Genomic DNA, 25325 nt, shown 5'->3' with positions numbered 1-25325 from the left:
GGTAAAACTGAAAAAATGGTTGATAGCCGAGATCAAAACTAGATTTGTGAAAGAGAAGGTAACTAGGTTGCGTAATATAGGTTCAATACATGAAGTAGAGTATCGTGATTGGTTAGCTAACATAGTATTACCAAAAATGAATAATATATTCATAATGTGTATAGATTATAAGGATTTAAACAAGGCTTGCCCTAAGGACTCTTTCCAATTGTTGAACATCGATCAAATGATTGATGCCACAGCTGTGCATGAGTTGATGAGTTTCCTTGATGAAATTTTGGGCATAATCAAATTAGGATGCAACGAGAGGATCAAGAGAAAACTTCATTTTATTACAAATTTTGGTACGTGCTGTTACAATTTGATGCCTTTTGGGCTTAAAATGCCAAAGCCACTTATCATAGGCTCATTAATAAGATGTTTGAATGTAAAATTGGTAAAATAATGGAATTTTATATTGATGACATGCTGGTTAAGTCTCTCAGTGCAGAGATCATCTGACTCACCTTCAAGAAACATTTGACATCTTAAGGAAGTTCAACATGAAGCTTAACCCGAAGAAATATGTCTTTGGAGTTGGGTTTGAGAAATATCTTGGCTTCTTGGTTTCGCAAAGAGGAATTGAAGTAAATCATAATAAGAATAAATCCATAGAGAATATTTCTGATCAATTAAAAAGCATAAAAGAGGTGCAGAGGTTGACCGACAGGTTGGTAGCCTTAAGTAGATTCATATCAAGGTCTTCAGAGACGTGTTGTCGGTTTTTTTCGCTATTAAAAAGGAAGAATGATTTCTCGTGAACACCAAAGTGCCAGCAAGTATTGAAAGAATTGAAGAAGTACTTGTCTAGTCCTTCTTTAATGTCTAAACTTAAGGAAGGGGAGCAGTCGCTAGTCTATTTGGCGGTGTTAGAAGTCACGATGAGTGCAGTTGTAGTTCGGGGAGAAGAATATATGCAATTTCCTATATATTATGTTAGTAAAATATTGTCAGGTGTGGAGACACGATATCCGTACCTGAAAAATTTGGTTCTAGCGCTCGTGGTCGTCTCTCGAAAGCTTAGACCCTACATTCAATGCCACCATATAGCCATTGTGACGACTTTTACCCTGAGAAATATCCTTCATAAACCTGAGTTATCGGGTAGATTAGCTAAGTAGGTAGTTGAAACTAGTGAATTTGATATTGAACACAAACCACAGAGCGCGATCAAGTCATAAGTTTTGCCTTACTTTGTGGCTGATTTTAATTTAGGAATGATGCCCCAAGCTACAAGAAAAGCAGTTTTGGTATCGGGAATTATTTCTGATGTTTGGACCTTATTTACAGATGGTCGTACAATGTAAAAGGGTCCGATCTTGGGATAATATAAGTTACTCCATTGGGAGAAATCCTGAGGTAGGCCATTCGAACTGTTCCGTTAACTAACAATAAATCTGAGTATGAAACTATGGTTGCGGGATTTGAATTAGACTAGGGACTGGGCTCCAAAGTGAATGAAGTAAATTGCGATACTAGTTGGTGGTTAATCAGATATATGGTGTTTTTATGCCAAAAAAGATCGTATTCAGCAGTATTTGAATAAAGTCTAAGTTTTTCTTTCCAGGTTCAGGGAGTGGTTAGTAATCCATATTCCAAGAGAGAAGAACATGGAGGCTGATGCATTGTCTAACTTGGGTTCTTCAATGGAGATGAAAGACGATGATTCTAGTGCAGTTGTTCAGCTGTTGTATTTAGTCCTAGATGTAGATGGATATTGCGAAGTTAATTCAACAAATCTAATCTGGAATTGGAGAAACAAATCTATAGAATATCTAAGGCATGGTATATTGCCCGATGACACAAAAGCCTCTCGGGCATTACGAACAAAAGCTTCCCGATATTGTCTTAATTGATGGACAACTAAATCGAAGATCTTTTCAAGGTCTGTTGGCTCGATGCTTAGGGATAGCAGAAGCTCATTATTTAATGGGAGAAGTTCATGATGGAGTTTCTTTTAACCATTTCAGAGTATATTCATTAGTGCTCAAATTAATGAGAGACGATTACCATTGGCTTAGAATGGAGCAAGATGCAAAGATTCTTGTGCAAAAATGTGATAAATGCCAATGTTATTCTCAGTTGGTACATCAGCCGACAGAATAATTATATTCAGTGGTGTCGCCCTAGCCGTATTATGAAATAGGGGATGGATATAGTTGGTCATTTTCCTCGGGGACCCGGACATGTAATTTTTTTTTTTAATTTTGACTGATTATTTTACTAAGTGGGTTGAAGCAGGTGGTTTCAAGAAAGTTGGAGAACAAGAGGTGACAGATTTTATTTGGATCACATTATTTTCCAGTTTGGAGTGCCAAAAGAAATTACTTGTGACAATGGGCCTCAATTCATAGGTTTCAAAATCACAAAATTCTTAGAGGGATTGAAGATTAAAAGGATACAACGTCTCCATATCATCCAAGTGCTAATGTCCAAGTAGAGTTAACTAAGATTGTGATAATTCAAAACCTCTAAAAGAAATTAGAGGATGCAAAAGGCAAGTGGCCTGAGGAGTTACCAAGAGTACTATGGGTGTATCGATAGACGACAAAATCAAGCACATGAGGGATACCTTTTTCTTGTGTACAGTGCGAACGATTTGATTCCGGTGGAGATAGGTAAAACAACTATGAGGTTTTCCCGGTCAAGCGAGCAAGAAAATGGCGAAGCAATGTTGATTAAGGTGGATTTGCTTGAAGAGAATCGAAACTTATGTTATGTATGAATGATAGCAAAGAAGCTGAGGGTGGAAAGGTACTATAATCGTAGAGCAAATCTTCATTATTTTAAAGTCGTAGACTTGGTCTTATGAAAAGTAACTCATAATACCCGGGGTCAACACTGGGAAGTCGGGACAAAATTGGGAGGGCCTTACCGAATTTGGCCTATAACCAGTAAAGGTTCGTATTAATTGAAAAATCAAGATGGAGTTAAGTTACCAAGCAACTGGAACGTGACTTATCTTAAAAGAAACTATTGTTGAAGATCGTTGATTATACTGAAAGTACGCATTGCACTCTTTTTTTCTTCGTCCAATTTTAGTCCCAAATGGATTTTCAGGAAAGATTTTAATGAGGCAGCAACATAAAGCGTACTTCGAATAAAAATTAGAAGCGGCAACAGGAACTCCAATGTTCGAATTCTTACACCTTGCATTCGAATACTAAGAGGGGTGGAGGGGAGGGGGAAGTGGATGTGGAGGGGAGAAGATACTCTTATCAAAGCACTAAAAGTGTCAATGCTAGCCTCAAAAGACAAATAGAAATGGGGGACTGCTAGAACCGGGAAGCTTATCTTGCACTTAAAAATTCAGTCATTACGAAAGACCTCGAGTCAGGACCAGGGACTGTATGTCCAGCCCCATAGAAATATGAAGTAAAAATTAGCCATATGTATTGGAAGTTTAATTTACTCAATATAAATTTATTGCTTATGTAAATGTACTTTTAAAAATAGAAGGAATAAATAAAAGTCTTTTGTTTTTATATCTTATTTCTTGTCCAATAGACATAGTCTTTTTTTATTGGAATGTTGTTTAAACATTAAATGCATGTGCCGGAATGGATAGAAAACGCCCTCTTCAAGACCACTATAAACATAAGGGCACTCTCTTGTGAAACCTTTCTAATTAAAGGTTGAGTATCTGCTATTAAAGTTAACCGGATAAGAAAGTTCTTAGGACTTTATCAATGAAAAAGTAAAGAACAAAAAACGATATCTCTTTTTCAAAACTCGGAGAAGTTAAATAATAAAGGTATCTTTTATTTAAAAATCTCGGGCACAAAAGAGACTCTGGGATGATTAAAAAGGTTAATATAAAAAAAAATACATCAATCTGTTTTCTCAGCAAAGGTCGAAGGATGGGAAGTCTCTTCTGCATCTTTTGGAGGTAAAGGTTGCTCAGCATTAGGTCCAATATCTTCACCATCATCTTTATCTTCCACTTCAAATTCCGAGGACTCAGAGCAAGTGCTCGAAGAGCTTGAAGCAGTGGGTCGGGCAGGAATATTCTCGAAGTTAGTTGTTTCCAAAGTAAGGGCTTCGACAATGCGGTCGTTTATATTGGGAATGCCATTTTGGCATCCTCCAGAGTCTTCCTCCTCTTGTGATAAATGACATGAGTTTTCTCAAGCAAGAAAATATCTTCTTGATCACTGAATCTAGCTTGGATTTTTTTGATTTTCAACTGCAACTGCTTGTTACCAACCTTCAAAATGTCATAGGCTCCGGAAAGGTCGGTATTCTTAGCTTGTTTGCAGTTTTGTTCCATCACCTTTTTAAGCCTTTTATCCATTCTTTCCCTCTTCTCTTCACCTGCAGTAGCTTTCTTGGTCTTGGAACGCAATTTAGAAAGAATCGTCTTTACTAAGTGATTCATCTTTTCTTTGGTCCGTTTAGATTTTACACAATATGTGCCTTAGGAGTAAAGTGCATATAATTAGCAAAAGTTCTATCCAATTTAATATGAGCTTCATTATTTTTGTGTACTGACAATGAAATATATTTATACAATCGTGTAATTTTAAAATCTTTATGATAAGAGCTTCCAGGTTGTTGATTCTTTCCATGGAAGTAGACTCACGCTCGATCGCCAAATTTACATCCTGCAACTCTGCGCACTTAATATTTAAATCGTCAAGCTTAACATGTAACTGGATCGCCTCTTGACTATGATCAATATTTTCTTGCTTTGTTTGTTGCAACTGGGCTTCGAGTTCGCTTTAAGCAAGTCAGGTCTCTAGAGGCGCTTCGCAAGTTTATCCCGCTCAGACGTAAGCACTTCTTTATTCAATATCATCTTTTGTAAGGCCTCGGAGGCAAGAAGGTTAGCCTGAAAAAATTAAATTTGGAGTTATCAAATATGTTGTTTAATATATGCAAAAAAAAAGGTAGAGGAAGATGAATGAAACCAGATCAGAGAGATGATGTTATTGTTAATTAGGCATTTAACATGGAGAGAATTCATTTTTGTCCAATCTTTATTCGAAGGAAGAGGCTTCAAGTAGTTGGCTACCCCAACCAGTTTGTAGAGCAAGTGGCTTTCATCCAAAACCGTAAAGGTAACACTATGTTTACCGTTAGGGTTTTGGATGGATGCCAGAAAAGCATTTTCAATGTTCCCCTGATCGGGTGATCGGGGGAACGTGCGTCTTGCTCTTGCTCAATGGAAGCCGGTAGAGGGACATGAGTTGGCGGTAGATTCGAAGTTGTGCGAGCATCAGAAGTAGAACCATTCTGACCAGAGGTGACAACCGGAGATTGGAAAAGGGATTCAGCCATTTCAAACTCTCGAAAGAATCCCTCTACGTCTCTCGGTTGGGGTGTGGGTGTTTTTTCATTTTCTTCTGAAGAGAAACCGTTTCGGTGTAGTCCTCAATTTCATCTCCATCAAGGACCAATATGGTCGGTCCTTCTAGAATCTCTTCTGTGACCATGGGCTTCTCCTTAGCCTCAGTCTTAGAGGTATGTTTTCTTTTTGATTTTTTCCCCTTGGGCTGAGGAGTGAGGAATGATGCACCTTTATCGGAAGCAAGAGCTGTGTCGCCAACTCTCTTGCAGTCTAGGGCATCTTAAAGTCATTGTTATGCCACTTTCAGGTCATGTGAAACCTAGACGGTGTGTCAAATAGAAGATCCATTTGGAAGGCCTGAAATAATAATATGAAAGGTTAGAAATTTATTTCTATGTGGAGGCAAATATTGAAAAGGGAAAGGTGAAGCTTTTCTCACCATGGCTCTTGTCCTTCAAGTTCTTTCTATTGAAATTTCCTTCCATGTGTGGGAATCCCATGTGGAAATATCCAAATAAACTTGCACCCATTAGGTTAGATTTCCAACTGCTGGGGGAACCCAAAAGGTGGATAAAATAGAAGGAAAGAAAGCTTAATAAAGAGAGAAAACATCTTCAAAACAGTAAAAAGAGAAAATTTTGAGAAAACTTACGAGTATAGTTTCAAGCTTCGTGGTTGGGAGATGCTGCCGATAAAATATCTCTGGGAGAAACAGCAACAAACCTCTCCATCCACCTCTGTTCATTATCATCATCTATATTAGTGACGACAATGTTGTGGCCGCATTTGCTAAGTTTGATCACGCCTCCTAAAATTTTTTTAGGGGCATAGAGATTGATTATGTGTGCAATAGTAAGGTCTTCTTGAGCCCGGGAACACAAGTATTAGAGCCACGCCACCGTACATCATATTGTCCATCTCACTTGAGCTAAAAAAATTTAGTAGTTCCGGAAAAATTCTAGGAAGATTGGGTCTATTTTCTTGCCAAGTCTTAAAATAAAAGGGTATGTGTAAACGAAAACATACCCTGGTTTGCTGAAAATAACCCTTTCTACTTCACAACGGGTTAAAATTTCAATATTCTTCCAGTCACAATCCTCCTTTACAACATGAATATCGGTCGGGCGGATAGATGAAGGATATCCACCAACAGCTCGGCTTATATCGTCATCAGGGTCAGATGATTCTTTTAGGACATGAAGGTCTTTTTTGAGAAACAAGTGAGAAGGACACGAAGGTCTTTTTAGAAGTGTCAATAGGAACTCCAATGTTCGAATTCTTATACCTTGCATTCGAATACTAAGAGGGGTGGAGGGGAGGGGGAAGTGGATGTGGAGGGGAGAAACTCTTATCATTTTCTTTTTTTCTTGTCTTTTTCATTATCACATATCACATTAGTGTCACTTTTATCGCCGCCACACTACCGTGTTCACTACCACCAGCAAAACCAATCCTTCTATCTACACTACAATAACGCCATTTTCTTTGTTTCTACTTCTCCATTATCTTTTGTTTTCTTTTTCGCCACCTCCTCTTCCTTCACTATCACCATAACTACCGCCACAAGCTTACTTTCTACCAAAAGTAAAATCAGCCAAATAATCAATCTTTATCCTTGGTGAGTTTGATCATCAACGCTTTCAGTAACATCTCATACCTATACATTAATATTTTCCATCAAAACTATTCTTTGACTACGACCAATTTCTCAATTGATAAAAAAAAATTTAAAATCACAAAAAATAGAAAATCAATTTCAATTTTTGCAATACTAGATTCGAATTTCAACTTGCCAAAGAGATTTGAATCTTGTTTGAGAAAGATGAGAGAAGTTTAAAAGTTTTCGTCTAGGCTTCCATGACTTCTTCTGTTGTTGGAGAGCTCTAGTTGGGGGGGGGGAGGATCTTTTTCGTTTTCATGTCACTGCTTTTTTTTTAAAATCAGATTCAAGCATGGTCTGGTGCTAGTCTCCATCTCTGACAGGTCAACAATCTTTTAGTAAGGTGTATCCGACTATCTAGAAGCATGAAGGTGAAGTGGGTTATAGACATAAGGATAGTGAAGAAAAATAAAGTGAAATAGGAAAGAAAAAGAAAAAGAAAAGAAAGATAACGAAAAAAATTAATAGAGAAGAAAAATGAAAAAAATAAAAATTAATTGATTTTACACGTGGCATATTAAGATTGGTGCGTAATTTACACTTTATTTTTGAAACTAGGATTGGCTTTAAGAGATATTATTATTATACTTCAAATATAGCTGAGGATCGTAGGTCCCCGTAAAAGTAAAAGGTGCATCTCGCAAAATCGTTTAACATTAGGAGGGTAATTATGAATTTTCCCTTAAGTTGTGCTTCAAACAACCCGGAACGAGTTGACATGAGATTGATTTAGAAAGTATTTCGAGTTTTAATCGTAACCAAATTTACAAAATGTAAGATCATTTTAGTGATGGCAATTCTCCCAAAAGAATATACTCAAGATTTATCAGATAATTAAGTACTTTCTGAAGAAAAGGGATAAATACTTACAAAATGAAAGATAATTTTACAGCTTATTTGAATGGTTGTTACCTATTGTATATCGTATTGTATTGTTACTTTAAATACAATGTTTGTTTTGATTGTTACTTAAATTTTATTTTATTGTATCGTTACATCCGTCGTTACGTAACGACGAAAAGTGTCACTTTATAGAATAACGAATTTGGCGTGGTGACATCGTTTCCTTGCTTTTTTCTCTCATGTTGTCCTTCTTTATTTTTAAATAATCATATTTTATCTTTTATCCTGCTTTTTATACAATAATTCTACTCTCTATTCTATTTTTTCTTAGTAATACTGCAAGTTTATTTTTCATATGGTTAATGCGTGACATCATAAAATTGTTGTCATGCATACAATCTATTCAATTGTTGTCACGCATACAATCTATTCAATTGTTGTACTAATCAAAGAATATTGTACAAAACAATACGATACATTATGAAACGACGTATAACAACAATCCAAACAAGCTGGTAGGTACGATACTTCTTCCAACTCTTTTCGTTCCTAATATTTCCGTCGAACTGTTAAACACCTTCGTTCCAAGTCCAACCTCCTCCAACATATATTGTTCATTGCAACACATCAAACCAATTATTTCTCACTTCCTATTATATATTAATTAATTTGGACATTGTTAAATATAGAGTCAGCTAATACTTAACGAAAATTTTTAGGGAGCGTACCTAAAATTCTTTTACAAAAAACGAAATAAATATATTAGAAGTTAATCGAACCTAATCTGAATTGATACTAATAAAAAGGAATCGAATCAATTGCAATAATTTGGAAAAGTATTATTTTTAGTATACCAAACAGTGAAATAAAAAATTGAACCGTTAAGAAAAAAATTTGGGTTGGTACACATTTTCTAAAAGTAAACAATAGAATTGAACCTCACCCCAAATCTTAAGGGGGCATTTGTATCTATACCCGCTTTTTGTGTCACATTTTAACTTGTGTCCGCTTTGCAAAAAAATTTGCAAGCGTACCAGCTTTTTCGCATAACTTCAGCACACGGGGCTGAAGTAGTAAAGTCAATCATGTAAAACTTCAGCATTCTAGTAGCCGGGCCTGAAGCTCAGCTCTAGAGCTGAAGTTTCTGTGTTGTAACTGGAAAACTTCAGCTCTAGAGCTGAAGTTTCTGTGTAGAGCTGAAGTTTCTGTGTTGTAACTGGGAAACTTCAGCTCTAGAGCAGTTTCTATCTAGCTACAATTTCCTCTTCTTTTTATGGTTAATTATCGTGGCTGCAAGTCTGGTCGAAAGTTTCACAATATTCTGAAGGAAAACTAACCAACTTTTTATGGTTAATTATCGTGGCTGCAAGTCATGTCTTGCATTGCCACAACGTAAATAGGGCTGAAGTTTTCATATGAATATGAGTTTATCCACGGTTAGTGGCTGCTCAAGTATCTGATATTTTCAAGTTTGACAATACGCACCAGTTATCGAAATCAAAGAAAGCAACGGAACTGGATTTGCATTCACGGCTGGTATCAGGTTTTGGCAAAGAAGAAGAAAGAAGAAAAGGAGGAGGAGGCTGAAGTTATTTAAAAACTGGATACAAATTAAAAGTTTTAAAAAAAATAGGTATAGGTTAAATGGGAGCGACTAAATAGGGCGCCCGTGCAATTTTTACAATATTAAGTGAATGTGTTTTAAAGCAAATATATATTCCGTCCAAATAATGAAAGCAAAAAAACAAACTACTCGCCTTATTAAAATCCTCCAAGCCCACGTTGAAGCCATCCATTTATGACCAAAAGTAGGTCCAGTTTTAGAACATCTCGGTTGATCAGCACCCAGTTTGATCCCTATAATAATTTATGCAAACCTTTAATCGAATAGAAGCTAAACTCTCCCCTTCTCTCTTTCTTTTCCTCCTTCAAATACTACAACTGACTTTTCCACCCATCAAACCCGCAGTATTCATTACATCGCCAAAAAACAGAGGGATTATATTTAACTGCATTATATGAGCCATGGTGAAAGCTCATGATGGATTCGTTTCACTTCCCATTTATCTCCTCATCTTGTTGGTATTATCGCGTCCTATGATTCCAAATGCGGCAGCGCTGCCATCAAATCCCGAGAATCGTGTCCGGTACCCACGTCCAAGTATTAGCCCAGCAATGGCCATTATCATAGTGGTTCTCATAGCTGCCTTGTTTTTCGTTGCACTTTTCTCGATTTACATTCGCTACCGCATCTCCACTAATGGTAACAGCATCCTCCAAACACTTTCCACGCGCCGACGCCCTTCTGCTGCAACACGTGGACTCGACAATTCAGTCATCGAGACTTTCCCCACCTTTGCATACGCCGAAGTGAAGGATCATCATATTGGCAAGGGTGGTTTGGAGTGTGCAGTATGCTTGAACGAGTTTGAAGACGACGAAAAGCTGCGGTTGATCCCAAAGTGTGATCACGTGTTCCACCCTGAATGCATCGGTGCTTGGCTCAAGTCTCACGTCACTTGCCCCGTTTGTCGAGCTGACCTTAGTATTCCTCAACCTGATGAACCACCGGTTAAAGCTCATGAGGTACTAAACATTGATCAAGAAGGGACAGAGAATCTGCAGCAAAATAAGGAAGTTTCAATACAAATAGGGAGTGATGAAAATATAAAACAGCAAGAGGATCCCTCTAGTGTTAAGCGATTGAGTTTCGACGTGCCGAACCAGCCACCAAGATCGTTTTCTATAAAGAGACCAAAGATTTTGAACAAGTTTAGGTCACACTCGACTGGCCATTCATTGGTGGTACCGGGGGAGAATTTGGACAGGTACACTCTCAGATTATCGGAGAATGTTAGAAAAGAGGTAATGAACCGGGCACTACTAAACCGGACAAAGAGTTGTGCAGTCACTTTACCAAGACATGGTAGCACTAAAATAGAGTACAGAAAAGGTGTCGGGAAGGAAAGCAATAACGAAGTCTCAATAGAAATAGAGACTGATGAAAATTTGATGGTACAACAAGAGAAGACCTGTAATGTTACGCGAAATTTGAGTATCAACGTGCCGAAGCGGCCGCCAAGGTCGCTTTCTATGAAGAGACCAAGGACATTGAGCAGGTTTAGATCATTCTCGACCGGCCACTCATTGGTGATAGCGGGGGAGAATTTGGACCAGCATACTCTTAGATTACCGGAGAATGTTAGGAAAGAGGTAATGAACCGGGCATTGCTGAACCGGACAAAGAGTTGCGCAGTCACTTTATCAAGATTTGGTAGCACTAGAAGCGGGTACAGAACCGGAAATGGAGAAGGAAGAAAGATTGTATCACCATTCTTTACTAGAGGTCCATCGTTGAAGTCACCGAAAATAATGGTTGATATCGAAGAGGGGTCCACTTCACGCAGTGTAAAAATGGCAATCAAAATGCCGTCGTTCAAATGCTTGGAGCCAAAAGGTGATGAAGCCAGTTTGCTGACAATTGAGAAAGCATAATCCATACTAGTTTTGTTGCAAAATACAATGCCAAAAGTTAAATTCAAGATTGTCGATTTGTAGAAATTCTTTAAAATGTTGATATTGTTTACGAACAAATAATTTCAACTTTTTGGTTTTTGCGGGGTTAGAGGACTTTCAAGTGTGTTTATCTAGTTGGTGGTTTTAGTATTTGAGACACCTTCAATGATGTAATTTTGTTCTTGGTTCTCGGTTTCATTCTTCAATGCAATTTTAATACAAGAAAATAGAAAAACTGAAAGAAAATATACTCGATACTATGTTTTTTTTTCCTTGATAAAGATGATGGTGCTGATCTTGATTTTCTCATCGTATGGAATTGGTAAGTATTATGCAGCGCATTCTGCAAACGGCAAAATGGATATACATGCCGCAGATTAATCGTAGAGTTGTCTAAAACATGCCAATATCTAGAGCAATTTACGAGAAAGTCTGTGAATCACAGAACTGATATGTGACGCAAAATAGGAGGCTATGTAAATATTTAGTGTTTATATTAAACTAGTAAACTAGAATTTGTTGTAATCTTTTCCATTTTTGTTAGGGATTCTAGAATTATTTGTTAACTTGTATATATGCTGTCCAATATCAATGGAAGAAGCACGCTTTTCCTTCCTCTCCAAGCCTAATTCTCTTTGTATTATGGCGTGCCATTGGAGCCACGGCCTTAGACCATCATACTCATGGTCGGAGAACAATAGTAAGGGAAGTAGTCCAAGCAAGAGCAGTGCTAGTGATGGAACAAACCCGAGAAATATAATCTCTCTTTATGATATAACATCGAATGACAAACCCGAAATATTGATAACGCAAGTGAAACTGAAATGCGAACTATTATGAATGGGCTCTGTCCCTGAGGACCGCCTTGAGGGCGAGAAAGAAGTCTAGGTTTATAGAAGGGACAATTAGGAGACCTAATGAGCAATCTCTAGATATTGAAAGATTAGTGGACTATTAACTCGTTGTTGATGTCCTAACACTACTAGAAATCAGGTGATTTTCGTCCAAGGCTTTCCGATCGAAGGTCGAAAAAATTTCCGACCGAAATCGGTCGGAAATAAGAGTATTTGGTCGCAAAAGTCAACAAAAATTGACTACCAGCAAAAGAATAAAATTTTCGACCGATTTTGGTCGGAAATTGGTCAAATATTTGGTCATACTTGTATATTATGTAAAAAAAATAATTATTTATTAAAAAATTACAAAATTTCCAACCGAATTCGGTCGGAAATTGGTCAAATATTTGGTCATACTTGTATATAATGTACAAAAATAATTATTTATTAAAATTTTACCAAATTTGGTCGGAAATTGGTCAAATATTTGGTCATACTTGTATATAATGACAAAAATAATTATTTATTAATTTTTTTCCAAATTTTCAACCGAATTCGGTCCGCAAAGTTTGAATTTTTTGTTTCCCGCACAAGACAAAAATTATATATATTTAATTAACCAACCAAAATAATTATAATTCAATATTTCCGACCAAATTCGGTCGGAAAAACGCTTTTATACAAATTAAATATAAATTTAATAATATTTGTGTGTGTAAATAATAAAGAGGTTTTAAATAAACAATATTTAATACTTATATCAGCAAAAAAAATAAAATTTCCGACCGATTTCGGTCAGAAATTGGTCAAATATTTGTATGTACAAAAATAATTATTTATTAAAAATTTACCAAATTTCCGACCGAATTCCGTCGGAAATTGGTCAAATATTTGGTCATACTTGTATATAATGTACAAAATTAATTATTTATTAAAATTTTCAAATTTTCGACCGAATTCGGTCGAAAAGTTTGAATTTTTTGTTTCTCTCCCAAGACAAAAATTATATATAAACAACCAAAATAATTATAATTCAATATTTCCGACCAAATTCGGTCGAAAAAATGCTTTTGTACAAATTAAAATATAAATTTAATAATATTTTTGTGTGTAAATAATAAAGAGGTTTTAAATAAATAATATTTAATACTTATATATATATATATATATATATATATATATATTCGTGTGTGTGTGTATTTTAAAATTACTTTTATTTGGACACTATGTCCTATATCTACGTATGTGTGTGTGTATATATATATATATATATATATATATATATAATAAGTGAAAAAGAAAGTAAAGTTACATAATAATTTGAATTTTGTTCTTACAGTACCGATGGACTTCCGTAGGTAATTTAAATATATAATCTTATAGATAATTATTTTGTATTTTTTATTACACAATACTGAAGGAGGCTGTCGATAAGTCCCTCGGTAAGTATTTACTTAATTATCTTAGTGGTTGATTAGCCTATTTATTGAAATTTATACTAAGTGGGGGTAATACACAACTTAAAAATATATTAGTGGTAATTAGCTTAATAATCTATAATTACACAAACTAAAAGTGAATTTGTAGTATCCTTAACTACATATATTAACCTATACATTAATAATTACATACTAAGAAGAGGTGTATTAGTCGTTTCCGTAAAAAATATTAATGATGGTTTATCTTATAAATTGATAATTACTGTAAGTAGAAATGTATTAACGGTGTCCTTAAGTAACGTTAATAATTAATGAACTAATGGTACCCTTGTATAAGTAACGTTAGTGATTGATTAGCCGATACATTGATAATTATACACCAAATGGAAGTGTATTAATGACATTTGTGAGAAATATTTGTGATTGTTTATCTTTAGTTTGATAATTAAAGTAAGCGAAGGTTTATTAGTGGTATCGTTAAGTAATATTAGTGGTATCCTGAAGTAACACTAGTGATTCATTAGCCTATACATTAATAATTATACTATTTAAGTATGTATTAGTATAGTCTTAAACTCTATTACTGATTCATTAGCTTATGCATTAAGAATTACACTAAGTAGGAGTGTATTAGTAATATCAGTAATGTCACGACCCTAAACCCGAACCCGGTCATGATGGCGCCTCTCGTGAAGACAAGGCCAGCCGACACTTCCCATTTTAGTATTTAACAGTTAAACAGTAAGAAACAGTCTAAAGCATGATAAAATAATCCAAAGTTTAAGAAGATGATAATATAATATGCGGAATACAACCCAACACAGCCCGATACCGGGGTGTCACTAGTCATAAGCATCTAAACAATCTGGAATACTTAGAGAAATCTACAGAGTTTAATACAGTAATTAAGGACATGGAGAATAAGATAGGGAAAAAGCTTCGGGCTGCGAACGCCGACAACTACCCAAAGACTCCTCGGATCCGCCTGAGATCGAAAGATCAGCACTCGGGAGCGGGACCAGATGCGCCTGAATCTGCACACGGGGTGCAAGAAGTAAAGTGAGTACTCCAACTCAGTGAGTAATAATCATAAATAAGGACTTAAAGCAGGAAATCACGTAAAGCACATTTGCAGACTATAATGAAGCAGTAAAATCAGTGATTAGCTTATACATTGAGAATTACACTAAGTAGAAGTGTATTAGTAATACCAGTAAGAAAAATTAGTGATTGATTAGCCTATACACTGAAAATTCTACTAAGTAGAAGTGTATTAGCAGTATTCTCAAGAAATATTACTCATTGATTAGTTTATAAAATGATAACTACACTAAGTAGAAATGCATTAGTGATATCCTTAAGTAATATTGAAATAATTACATATAATATTACACATAAATTATACAATAAGAAGAATTATAGGATAGGTTTTCGTAAAATATTAGTTTGATTTTCATTGATTCATAGTAATTTGTTAGCTAGAATTTAATTTAATTATCAATTTGATATATTAATATTTGTGTGTGTGTAAATAATAAATAGCTTTTAAATAAACAATATTTAATACTTACTTGATATATATATATATATATATTCCTAGGCTCTGATACCATCTACTCATAAAAGTATAGTATACTATACTATACTATATAGACATCTTAATATAGCTAATGTTATATCGAATATAGTTTATATACTATACACACTACTAAAAACAGTTATTTACTGACGCAGCAGTACGTGCAGACTTTTTATATATATATATATATATATATATATATAGAGAGAGAGAGAGAGAGAGAGAGAGATCTTAATATAGCAAATGTTATATCGAATATAGCTTATATACTATAGACATCTAGTGTCGGACATTCTTAGTTCGTATTTTTATCTTTAGCAAAGAATTTAAAGGCGTATACTGCTCTTTGGTCCGATCGAACCTGTTTGAAATTACATTCTTATCTTTCGTCTATCTCAAGTTGCCCTGTTCCTCTTGCAGCTAAAATAGCTCACCCAAAGGCTTATAGTATTCCTTTTCATCCTCTTTATTTATCATTTCTTAATATTGAGGTTGTTGTGATTTTATTGTGGATGGAAAAAATTGACAATTATAAAGAATAGGGCAGTAGTAGCACTTAGATATTTAAGTTTTATAATTAAATACACATAATTTTTGTTTTGTCATTTTATTTGAGATAATTTAAATTTTGAAAGGATGTAAATAATACTAACAAAACTAAGCACTTAGATTTTCGCTATTTTCATCATACGAATTAAAGTATTGTTGCACTTATCTAATATAGAGATTTTAGCAATTTTATTGATGCGAAAAATATTTTTGTTATTAAGAAAAATTTAATTTCTCAACTAAATTGTTTGGTTTTGTTGCCTAAAATTTCTTTCTTTTTGGCTCCAAAAGCAGACGCGGTAATTTCTCCCTCCTATTTCCCAAAATTTCCCAAATACACCTTAACCCAGCTACTTGGGACTCCAAGGATTCTCAAATACCCTACTTTGCTACAGCTGTCTTTCTCTCCTAATACACCTTAACCCAGCTACTTGGGACTCCTCTCCACGCCTTCGATGCCTTAACGGCGGGGATGTACCGGAAGTTTCGCGCGCCGACCACGGAATGGACCAGATTTTTCCAGAGCGTCAAACCCTAACTGTCTGTCTTAATTTTACCAAAAACTGTAGTCATCTGATAGTGCAATCCCTTTTTCTATTCTTCTGATTTGTATTTTTCCGGCTAGATTTTGCGGCATTTAACAGATTTGAGAGTACAACTATACAATCGGAGGTATCTATCTCCGTAATCTGGAATTGTTCGTTATAATTTTTTGTTTATTATTTTTGACTGAGAATGCCCAGGCTCATCTAATTTTTTTTACTTCTTTCAGACATTTCATTTTCGAATTTTTGAGATTCTTCAAGGTATGTGTCTTATTTTCTTTCGAAATTTTTTTCATTTTATTTTTCTGGAAATGAGATTTTTATTTTTGATGTTACTATTTAAATCTGAAAATAGGTATAATCTAGTTATTTGTTCATTTTGAGAAAGGTTGAATTTAACATTGTACGTTTGCCTTTTACTTCTCCAGCTACTTATAAAAATTAGCTTGACTGTATGTTGAAGGTGTTTGAATGTGTGTTGAAGGCGAGATATTTTCCTTTTCTCTAGAATTTAAAGGTGCTATTTTTCATTTGACTTACTCTCCCCAGAGGCGGATGTAGTGTACTGGGTTCAACTGAACCCATAATTTTCGACGCGGATTAAAATTTGTATGTAAAAATTCATTAAAATTGCAAAAATAGTATATATGAACCCATAACTTAAAAAATATAATGGGTTCAATCTTAAAAACCTTAAAATTTAACCCATAGAATTTAAATCCCGGATCCGCTTCTGACTCTCCCCGTCCATTCATGTGGTCGTGTTCAAGAATAGCAATATTATTTCATCTAGCTTGGGTAGCCTAATTTTGTATCTCGTATCTGTTGCTTCCAGTAGCCTTCTCAATTAGTAAGAGTTTAAAGTATTGGCTATTAGAAACTCAACCTCTGTTCATAGTAATGGTTCCTCTAGATGTGAGTGTATAAAGTAAATGTAAAAGCATTATACTGTTGCATCAGTTTTCAAATACATGATCCACTAAAATGATTGCACAACTTTTACCTATTTCTTAGATTAATGGTAAGTGCAAGTCCAATAATCAAACTGTAACTTCTGTTGCAAATTTATGTATATTTGCTTTTACATTACGTAATGATATCTTTCAGTGGTGAAGCCATAGCTAAGGCTAGGATTTCACTTGAGGTATGTGTTTAATGCGTTGGACTTACTTATTTTACATTCTGTTTTGAGTATCAAGAAGTTCGTATGCATTGTTTCAGATTTGTGAGGTAGAATCATGAAAAAATTTGAAGCCCATAACTTCGTCACTGATTTTTGCTTTTCTGCTACAAATTGCTAACAAATAAAATCATATTCTCTTTATTGGTTAGTAATAAACGAGGGGATGCCTAGATGGGATGGGTTTAATGTAAGCAAATCCGTCGGTAAATTGAAGGTGGACATGATGAAGATAAAGAAACTCACTCATATGAAATAGACCCTGCTCAGGTAGTAATTTAATGCTTTGCAACAACTAGATTGCTTGATCTCTTTTTACACTCTTTTGGGTTGAGATAACAGTCTGGTGTCTGATATTGCGTTAAAATAAGTTGCAGGACTTCCATTATCAATTTTGGTTCTTAATTGGTCTATTACTGTCTGCTACATAGAAAAGACAATACGAAGAATACATAGGTTAATGAAGTTGAAAATGTATGAAACTGGTAGAGTATATTTGGTCTCCTCAATTATAGGTTGCGCTCGGGTATTTCAAACCATGTCTCTGTTCTGTTGATTTTTCGGCTTTGGTCCTCAAGCAATTTCTTTCCATGTTTACTGTTGGCCCATTACTGACGTCTACATAAAAGACTGAAGACGTAGAATACATAGGTTAATGATGTAGAATACATACATCTTACTAATTAATATATATTTTTTGATTAACGTTTCATTTTTTTTCTGAATCGTGATATCAAAAAGTATGACTAAAATTATGACTCTTGTTTCACAGGTACATGAATGTGGAAATTCTTCAGGGATAAATTTATTAGACAAAGTGACTACACTACAATTATTCTTGTAGTCCGATTAGACTTTCATTTCGGATAGATTTTATTTAATTTATGTATTTTAATTTATGGAGTTTGTAATGAGAATATCTCAAATATAGTATTGTTATGATAAATATCATATTATGGTGGATGTCTACTCTTCCTCCATGATCTTCATGTCAAATGCTTAATGACATATTCAATGACATATTTTCTATATTCAATGATATATTCCATGACATATTTTCTTCACTTTTCATGCCTATATAAAGGCCTTGTAATAGATAGGAAAATACACGAAGAAAAAAATTCTTCCTTCTCTCTATCTCCATTTCTTGTTCATGTTTTACTAAATTGCTTTTATTTCCTTGTTCCATATTGTTATTTTGAGTAATATTTTATAACATGTTATCAACACGAGTCTCTCACCAATTTTATATATATCTACAAAATTTTGTCTACATTCGAAAAGATTGCAATTAGAAGCCATACATATCATATCATGGTTAGATGTAAAAAGAAACTACATATGGTAAGTAATGAAACGTACGAAGGTATAATTATCTTTTACTTGTTATTTCTTTAATATCTCATATGCGCACAACTTCGTACTAACACCTGTATTGCATAAGAACATATTAATATTACATTTTTTATATCACATGAATGAAATAAATTTTTTGAAGTTCTATAAGTGAAAATCATAGTACCAGTTAATTGTTAATATGATGCATGTCATGGTAACCAAGAATATGTTATATAAGTTGTCTTATGTATATTTGTGTGTTAACTATCTTCAATATGTCTTGTCGCTTTTAACATTTTCTTTTACTTTGATGAATATTTTCTATTTTGGGTTTTACACTTGCATATAGTTAAAAAAAAATAATAATAATAAAATAATTTGGGTCATACTGATTAGAAGCATAAATCATCTTGAAGAAAACAAGAAATACTTCACATCTTTATCTAGGTTGATTAATTACTTCTTTGAAATTTGGAAAACAAACCAGCTATTGAGAAAGTATACTTCATAATTTATGATCGTATCATTTGAAAGAAACAATGATTAGTATGACTACTAGATGAGGTATTTTCGAGTATCCATGATCTACTTGATGTTTGCTATTGGCTTACCATTTTCAAGTATTTTATATGAATGATGCATAAGCTACAACTGGTAAGTTGTTACCTATAATGACACTTTTCAGGTAATATAAATGCTGAATTTATGTATTAGTACTATATATGTGTTGTTACCTATATGTTGTACTTTTGATAAATTTATTCACTAATTGCTTGGTTGAATTGAGTGAAGGAAAGTCATGACATTAAATCAAATCCAATTGGTAGGGTATATCCCGAAAACAACAATATTTTTTAGAGAGGCCCAATAAATATTATGACAATTATTTTATGATCCATTTAAATTCTAATACAATTTAGAAGAAATATTCTGATTACAAAATGTTGTATTTCATATAGATGCTACAAATAATTGATAGAGCTTTACACTGATTTAAGATTTGTACACTTATTTAAGAAAACAAATTTGATTTGCTAAGTTACAAATTAGCTGTGTACAACTTTCTTGGCATGTGATTGAAATTAATGCTTGAGAATGAATCTCAATATTGTTTAGCCTATTATGCTATTGATTAAGACATCGGGATCAAGTCCTGATGCTTCATAATGATAAGAGTTGGGTTTGAGTCCCAATTTGTCATGGCCTAACATGTTTTTATTTTGGTAAGACATTGGATTTGAGTCTCACTGTACCATATTGATGATATAATGATGACTAAAGAAAAATAATATATTTATCATGAAAAGGCATGAAAATTGTCCCACTTGATTTGCTCCATTCTTGAAGTGAATGTGATAGCAGTGCATAATAAGTTTCAATGAAGACAAGTGGTTGAACAATGAACGTGAGTGTTCCAAATATCAAAATAATAATAATCATCACTATGATTATAAAAGGAGAACAATAAGGGTTCTCAAAATAGTCCTTCAAAATGTGAAGGCAATGCTTACCATCAAATTGGTATGAAAATAATAAAGCACATCGCTGATTATGATCCATTCCTTGAAGAGAATGTGACTTGTGATAAGCATTGAGAATGCAAACTCATTCCTAAAGTTGAATGTGACAATATGTGATAAAAGCAATGGATAAAGACGTGCAATTCATGATTATATGAACACCACACAACTCACCTCTAAGGGAGGTTTGAGTAAAATAAAGAGAATAAATATTATTGTGTGGTTACATGAATATGCCATTGGTCGCGTACATGTGGTACGCCAAATATTATTTTCTCATGCCTTATAAAAGTTATTAAAGGCAAAGTTAAAGCAAGAAATGATTTTGCTTATGATGATTTTGACCATGACAATTTATTATGATATAATTTTCTCCGTGAAGGAGACATTTACCATATGAATGGTATGATAAAAGATCTTGTAGTACAAAAGTTGTTAAGAACTCCGGAAAAACTAATTTGTTACTACCCGGATGAATAAACTTATTCATGACATTGATATTGTAAAGTCTCAAAAGAAACTTTTTGAGTTTCAAATATATAAGTCAAAGTGATTGGCATATTGAGACTATAAATGAAAGGAAGATTGAATATCTTCATATTTCTATAATCATACCGGGTAAATATGAAAGGTTACCCGATCTTCTTTCTATTTGTACTACACAAATATAAGCATGATGCTGGAATCATATGCCACAAGTAAACTAGAGATTTACTAAAATAAATATTAATTGGCATGACCGGTTGACCATATCGGTTCAATTATGATGCGAAAAATTAATTAAGAATTACATTGACACATATTGAAGAATAGAAGATTCTTCAAGAATTCTCTTGTGCTGCTTATTCTCATGATATACCAGTTAAAGGTTGGGATTGAATCCCTTGATTTTTGGAAGGAATAAAAGGTGATATATATATGGGCCCAGTCACCTGCCATGTGGACCGTTTACTATTATATGATTTTAATAGATGCATCTATTTTATGGTCACATGTGCATTTGTTATCAACTTGCAGTTTGGTTTTTGCAAGATTGCTTGCTCAAATTATTAGAGCACAATTCCAGAATATAAATTATGATGATTTATCTTAATAATACTGGTTTAAATTCAAGTTGGTTTAGCGGAAATTGTATGCCTCCAATTATAGCTAAATTATTGGTTATGAGAACAAAACTCCCAAAAATGAAATTTGGTATGAGATGTATTATTTAATATACACCAGCACTTGTACGCATCTAGCCAAGTTATGAAAATTTCTCCCTATCACAATCGGTTCAGGGTCAGGAACCAAAGAATTTCTATATAGAAATATGAATGTGCTATATAATTTAATTATGCCACCACAATGCACAAAGATGGGTTCCCAAAGAAGGTTGGAAAATGTGTTGGTGATCCTAACATTAGGGGAAAAAATGGATAGCTGAGAAAGTGATACGTGAAATGAATTATTATGAATACATATAGATCCTCGTACAAGAAAATATGAACTTGAAGTTCAAGTGATAATTAATTTATAAATTATTGCCAGACACATTTGCTGTCCCAAAGCTAAATGTCATATTTCAGCTGTTAATGCTCCAAATAGAATAAAGTCCATGAGGGACAGAGTCTATGGCACACATGAAGCATAACAGACCAATCGGTTCCAAAGATAAAACTCCTTGAAGAAGAAGAGGGGCAAAATGGTCATAATAAGGAGGCAAGTGCTCTAGAAGAGCACCACGACATAACACTTTGTAAGACCTCATGTGAGAGGCTCAGGTACCTGAAAATAATGAGATAAAGAGATCTCAATAAGTTATGTCTTTATTGTGTAATAATTGAACCGATATAAAATGATCGTCGACAATATTGTTAACATAATGTAGAGCTCAATATTATTAATATTGACGAGGATCTTGAGCTCAAATCTGTTATGAAATTTGGACAGATAAATGATTGGCCAAATGAAAAATACGCAATGAAAATTGACTTCACTTGAAAAAATGTGAAGTTGGGCGGATAGTCCCAACACTTGCAAGTATAAAGCCAATGGAGGTATAAATATGTTCTTGTGCAAAAATTTCATGTCGATAGACATAAAGACGACTTGTGACACAAGAAAATTAGTAAATATCTTCACATTGATTATATGGATACATGTTCTCTTATGGTGAATATAATTATTTCAAGTTTTAATCTGGCAATACATGAAAACTTGATATGCGTATAATGAAAATCATTGAAGGATTAAAATTGTTCTGAAGCATATTAATGTTTCCAAGAAATCTATTAAATAAAGCTTCAAAAATCCTTATACGGATTGAAACAATCAAGGCGCATGTGGTATAATCGCCTGTGTGAATACCTATTGAAAGAAGAGTACAAGAATGATTTAATTTGTCCTTGTATCTTTATAAAAAGATCTGGATTTGAATTTATTATAATCTTTGTGTATGTTGATTCAAATATCATTACAACTCCCAGGCAGCTTCCTAAAGCAGTAAACTGTTTAAAGAAAGAATTTAAAATGAAAGATCTTGGAAAGACAAAATTTTGTCTTGGTTTACAAATTGAGTATATGAAAGATGAAATTTTTATCAATCAATCAACATACACTAAAAAGATTTTAAAGCGATTTTATATGGATAAAGTACATCCATTTAGTACCCCGATGGTTGTGAGATCACTCAATATAAATAAAGATCCATTCCGACCTCATGAAAATAATGAAGAACTTGTTGGTCCTGAAGTACTATATCTTAGTGCAATTGATGTACTAATGTATCTTGCTAACACTAAAAGGCGTGACATAACATTTTTAGTTTATATCTTAACAAGATATAGCTCTGCTCCTACAAGGAGATATTGGAGTGAAATCAAACACATATTGTGTTATCTAAAAGGGACTACCAATGTGGGCTTATTTTATGGCAATGATTGCAATCCCGATCTTGTTGGTTATGCCGATGTAGAGTATTTATCTGACACACACAAGACTTGATCTCAAACATGCTATGTGTTTACATGTGGAGGTATTGTCATATCTTGGCGATCGACTAAGAAATCAATCGTGGCTACTTCATCTAATCATGCTAAGATAATTGCTATTCATGAAGAAAGTCGAGAATGTGTATGGTTGAGGTCTATAATACATCTTATTCGAGCCAAAAATAATTTGAAGTGTTACAAACTACCCACAATTTTGTATGAAGACAATACATCATGAATAGCTCAATTGAAGGGAGGATTCATAAAAGGAGTTAGGACAAATCGCATTTCACCAAAGTTATTTTCCATATATGATCTTCAAAAGAATGGTGATATCAATGTGCAACAGATTCTTTCAAGTGATAATATGGTTGATTTGTTCACCAAATCTCTACCGACATCAACCTTCAAGAAACTAGTGTACAAGATTGGGATGTGAATTGATGCTCTCATCAGGGGGAGTTAATACGCGATGTACTCTTTTTTCCTTACAAGGTTTTGTCCCACTGGGTTTTCCTTGCAAGGTTTTTAACGAGGCAACCAAAAGGCGTATTTCTAAACACATGTACTCTTTTTTCTTTATTAGGATTTTTTTTCCCATAGGGTTTTTTCCTAATAAGGTTTTAATGAGGCACATTATTTATGGACATACAAGGGGGAGTGTTATGATAAATATCATATTATGGATGTCTACTCTTCCTCCATGATCTTCATGTCAAATGCTTAATGGCATATTCAATGACATATTTTCTATGTTCAATGACATATTCCATGACATATTTTCTTCACTTTTCATCCCTATATAAAGGCCTTGTAATAGATAGGAAAATACACATAATTGAAGAAGAAAATCTCTTCCTTCTCTCTATCTCCATTTCTTGTTCATGTTTTACTAAATTGCTTTTATTTCCTTGTTCCATATTGTTATTTTGAGTAATATTTTATAACAAGTATTAACTTTTTAGAATTATATGATCATGGATGATATTTTTTAGGACTATTTTTGTTGTTTTAAGTTCTAGTTGGTAGTATTTTGTTAATGAAAACCATTTGGAAATCACTTTTTTTTTGCCTAGAAATTCATAATTTTTGACTGAATTCGGTCGGAAATTTCCAATAAATTCTCCAGATTATTTAAATTTTTGACCGAATTCGGTCGGAAATTATGAATTTATATTTATTTTTTTAAATAAATTAATAATTTACAAATAATTATTTAATTAAATAAAATTATTTTTTTAAATTTTCGACCGAATTCGATCGGAAAACTAAAATTAAAATAATAATAATAATAATATTTTCTGATCGATTTCGGTCGAAAATTTTAAAATTAAAAAAAATATATTTAATGATCTGATCGATTTCGGTCGTAAAATAAAGTTTGACTAGCAGTCAATGCATTGAATTTTCCAACCGATTTCGGTCGGAAATTTTTGACCAATTGCGGTCGGTCTACGTTTGCGACCATTATTTTTCCTTCCAATTAAAAACGATCGGAATTTGGTCGGAAATTGTGGACGAAAATCACTTGATTTCTAGTAGTGTAGACACGGAACACAATCGAACCCACTCTGCGTTCAATCATATCACATATGGAAGTAGCTAAAGACTTGTGGGAAAGCATTAGAGAACGATTCTCTGTTGTTAATGATCCAAGACTAGATGGGAATTTGGTCATGAAAAACGTTCTTTATGTGCTCGACTTAAGTGCAACTTTATTTGTATGTTGTAATTTATAGATCGCTCAGATTGTTTTATTCTATTTATTAAAATTTTGTGTCTTATATGTGGGGTCCATCCCCATTAAATAATATATAAAGGAAAAAAAGGGGAAAGCAATAATGATACCAAATCTGATTTTGGTTGAGTGAAATCTATAAGATTCAAAAGTCAAGATTGGTAGGCATACCAAATCTGTAGAAGAGAAAAATGTCAAAAACAGTAGGCGTGAGAGAGTAAGGTTCTGCCTATAAAAGGAGAGATTCAACTCTCATTTTATACACCAACAAAGAGAGAAAG

At 33.8% G+C, this 25325-nt stretch overlaps 1 protein-coding gene and 1 long non-coding RNA gene across 3 annotated transcripts; both read left to right on the top strand.

The window, feature by feature from the left end:
• Positions 1-9714: 9714 nt before the first annotated feature.
• On the top strand, positions 9715-11653 carry LOC104213409 (E3 ubiquitin-protein ligase ATL31-like). The gene has a single exon (XM_009762904.2). It carries the CDS (start codon positions 9858-9860, stop codon positions 11325-11327), a length of 1470 nt encoding a protein of 489 aa, XP_009761206.1. The 5' UTR covers positions 9715-9857; the 3' UTR covers positions 11328-11653.
• A 4395-nt stretch (positions 11654-16048) lies between these two features.
• On the top strand, positions 16049-18512 carry LOC104227839 (uncharacterized). Of its 2 annotated transcripts, none has more exons than XR_711196.2 (4): positions 16049-16423; positions 16524-16557; positions 17404-17746; positions 18249-18512. It is a non-coding gene; the product is annotated as an uncharacterized lncRNA (long non-coding RNA). The 2 variants fall into 2 exon arrangements; XR_711195.2 differs by having other exon boundaries at positions 16053-16423; positions 17629-17746.
• The last annotated feature ends 6813 nt before the right edge of the window (positions 18513-25325 follow it).

The sequence above is a fragment of the Nicotiana sylvestris genome, chromosome 12 (assembly GCF_000393655.2).
Source record: "Nicotiana sylvestris chromosome 12, ASM39365v2, whole genome shotgun sequence".
Taxonomy (NCBI): Eukaryota; Viridiplantae; Streptophyta; class Magnoliopsida; order Solanales; family Solanaceae; genus Nicotiana; species Nicotiana sylvestris.
Note: the sequence above shows the minus strand (reverse complement) of the source record. Positions and strands in the feature narration are given on the sequence as shown.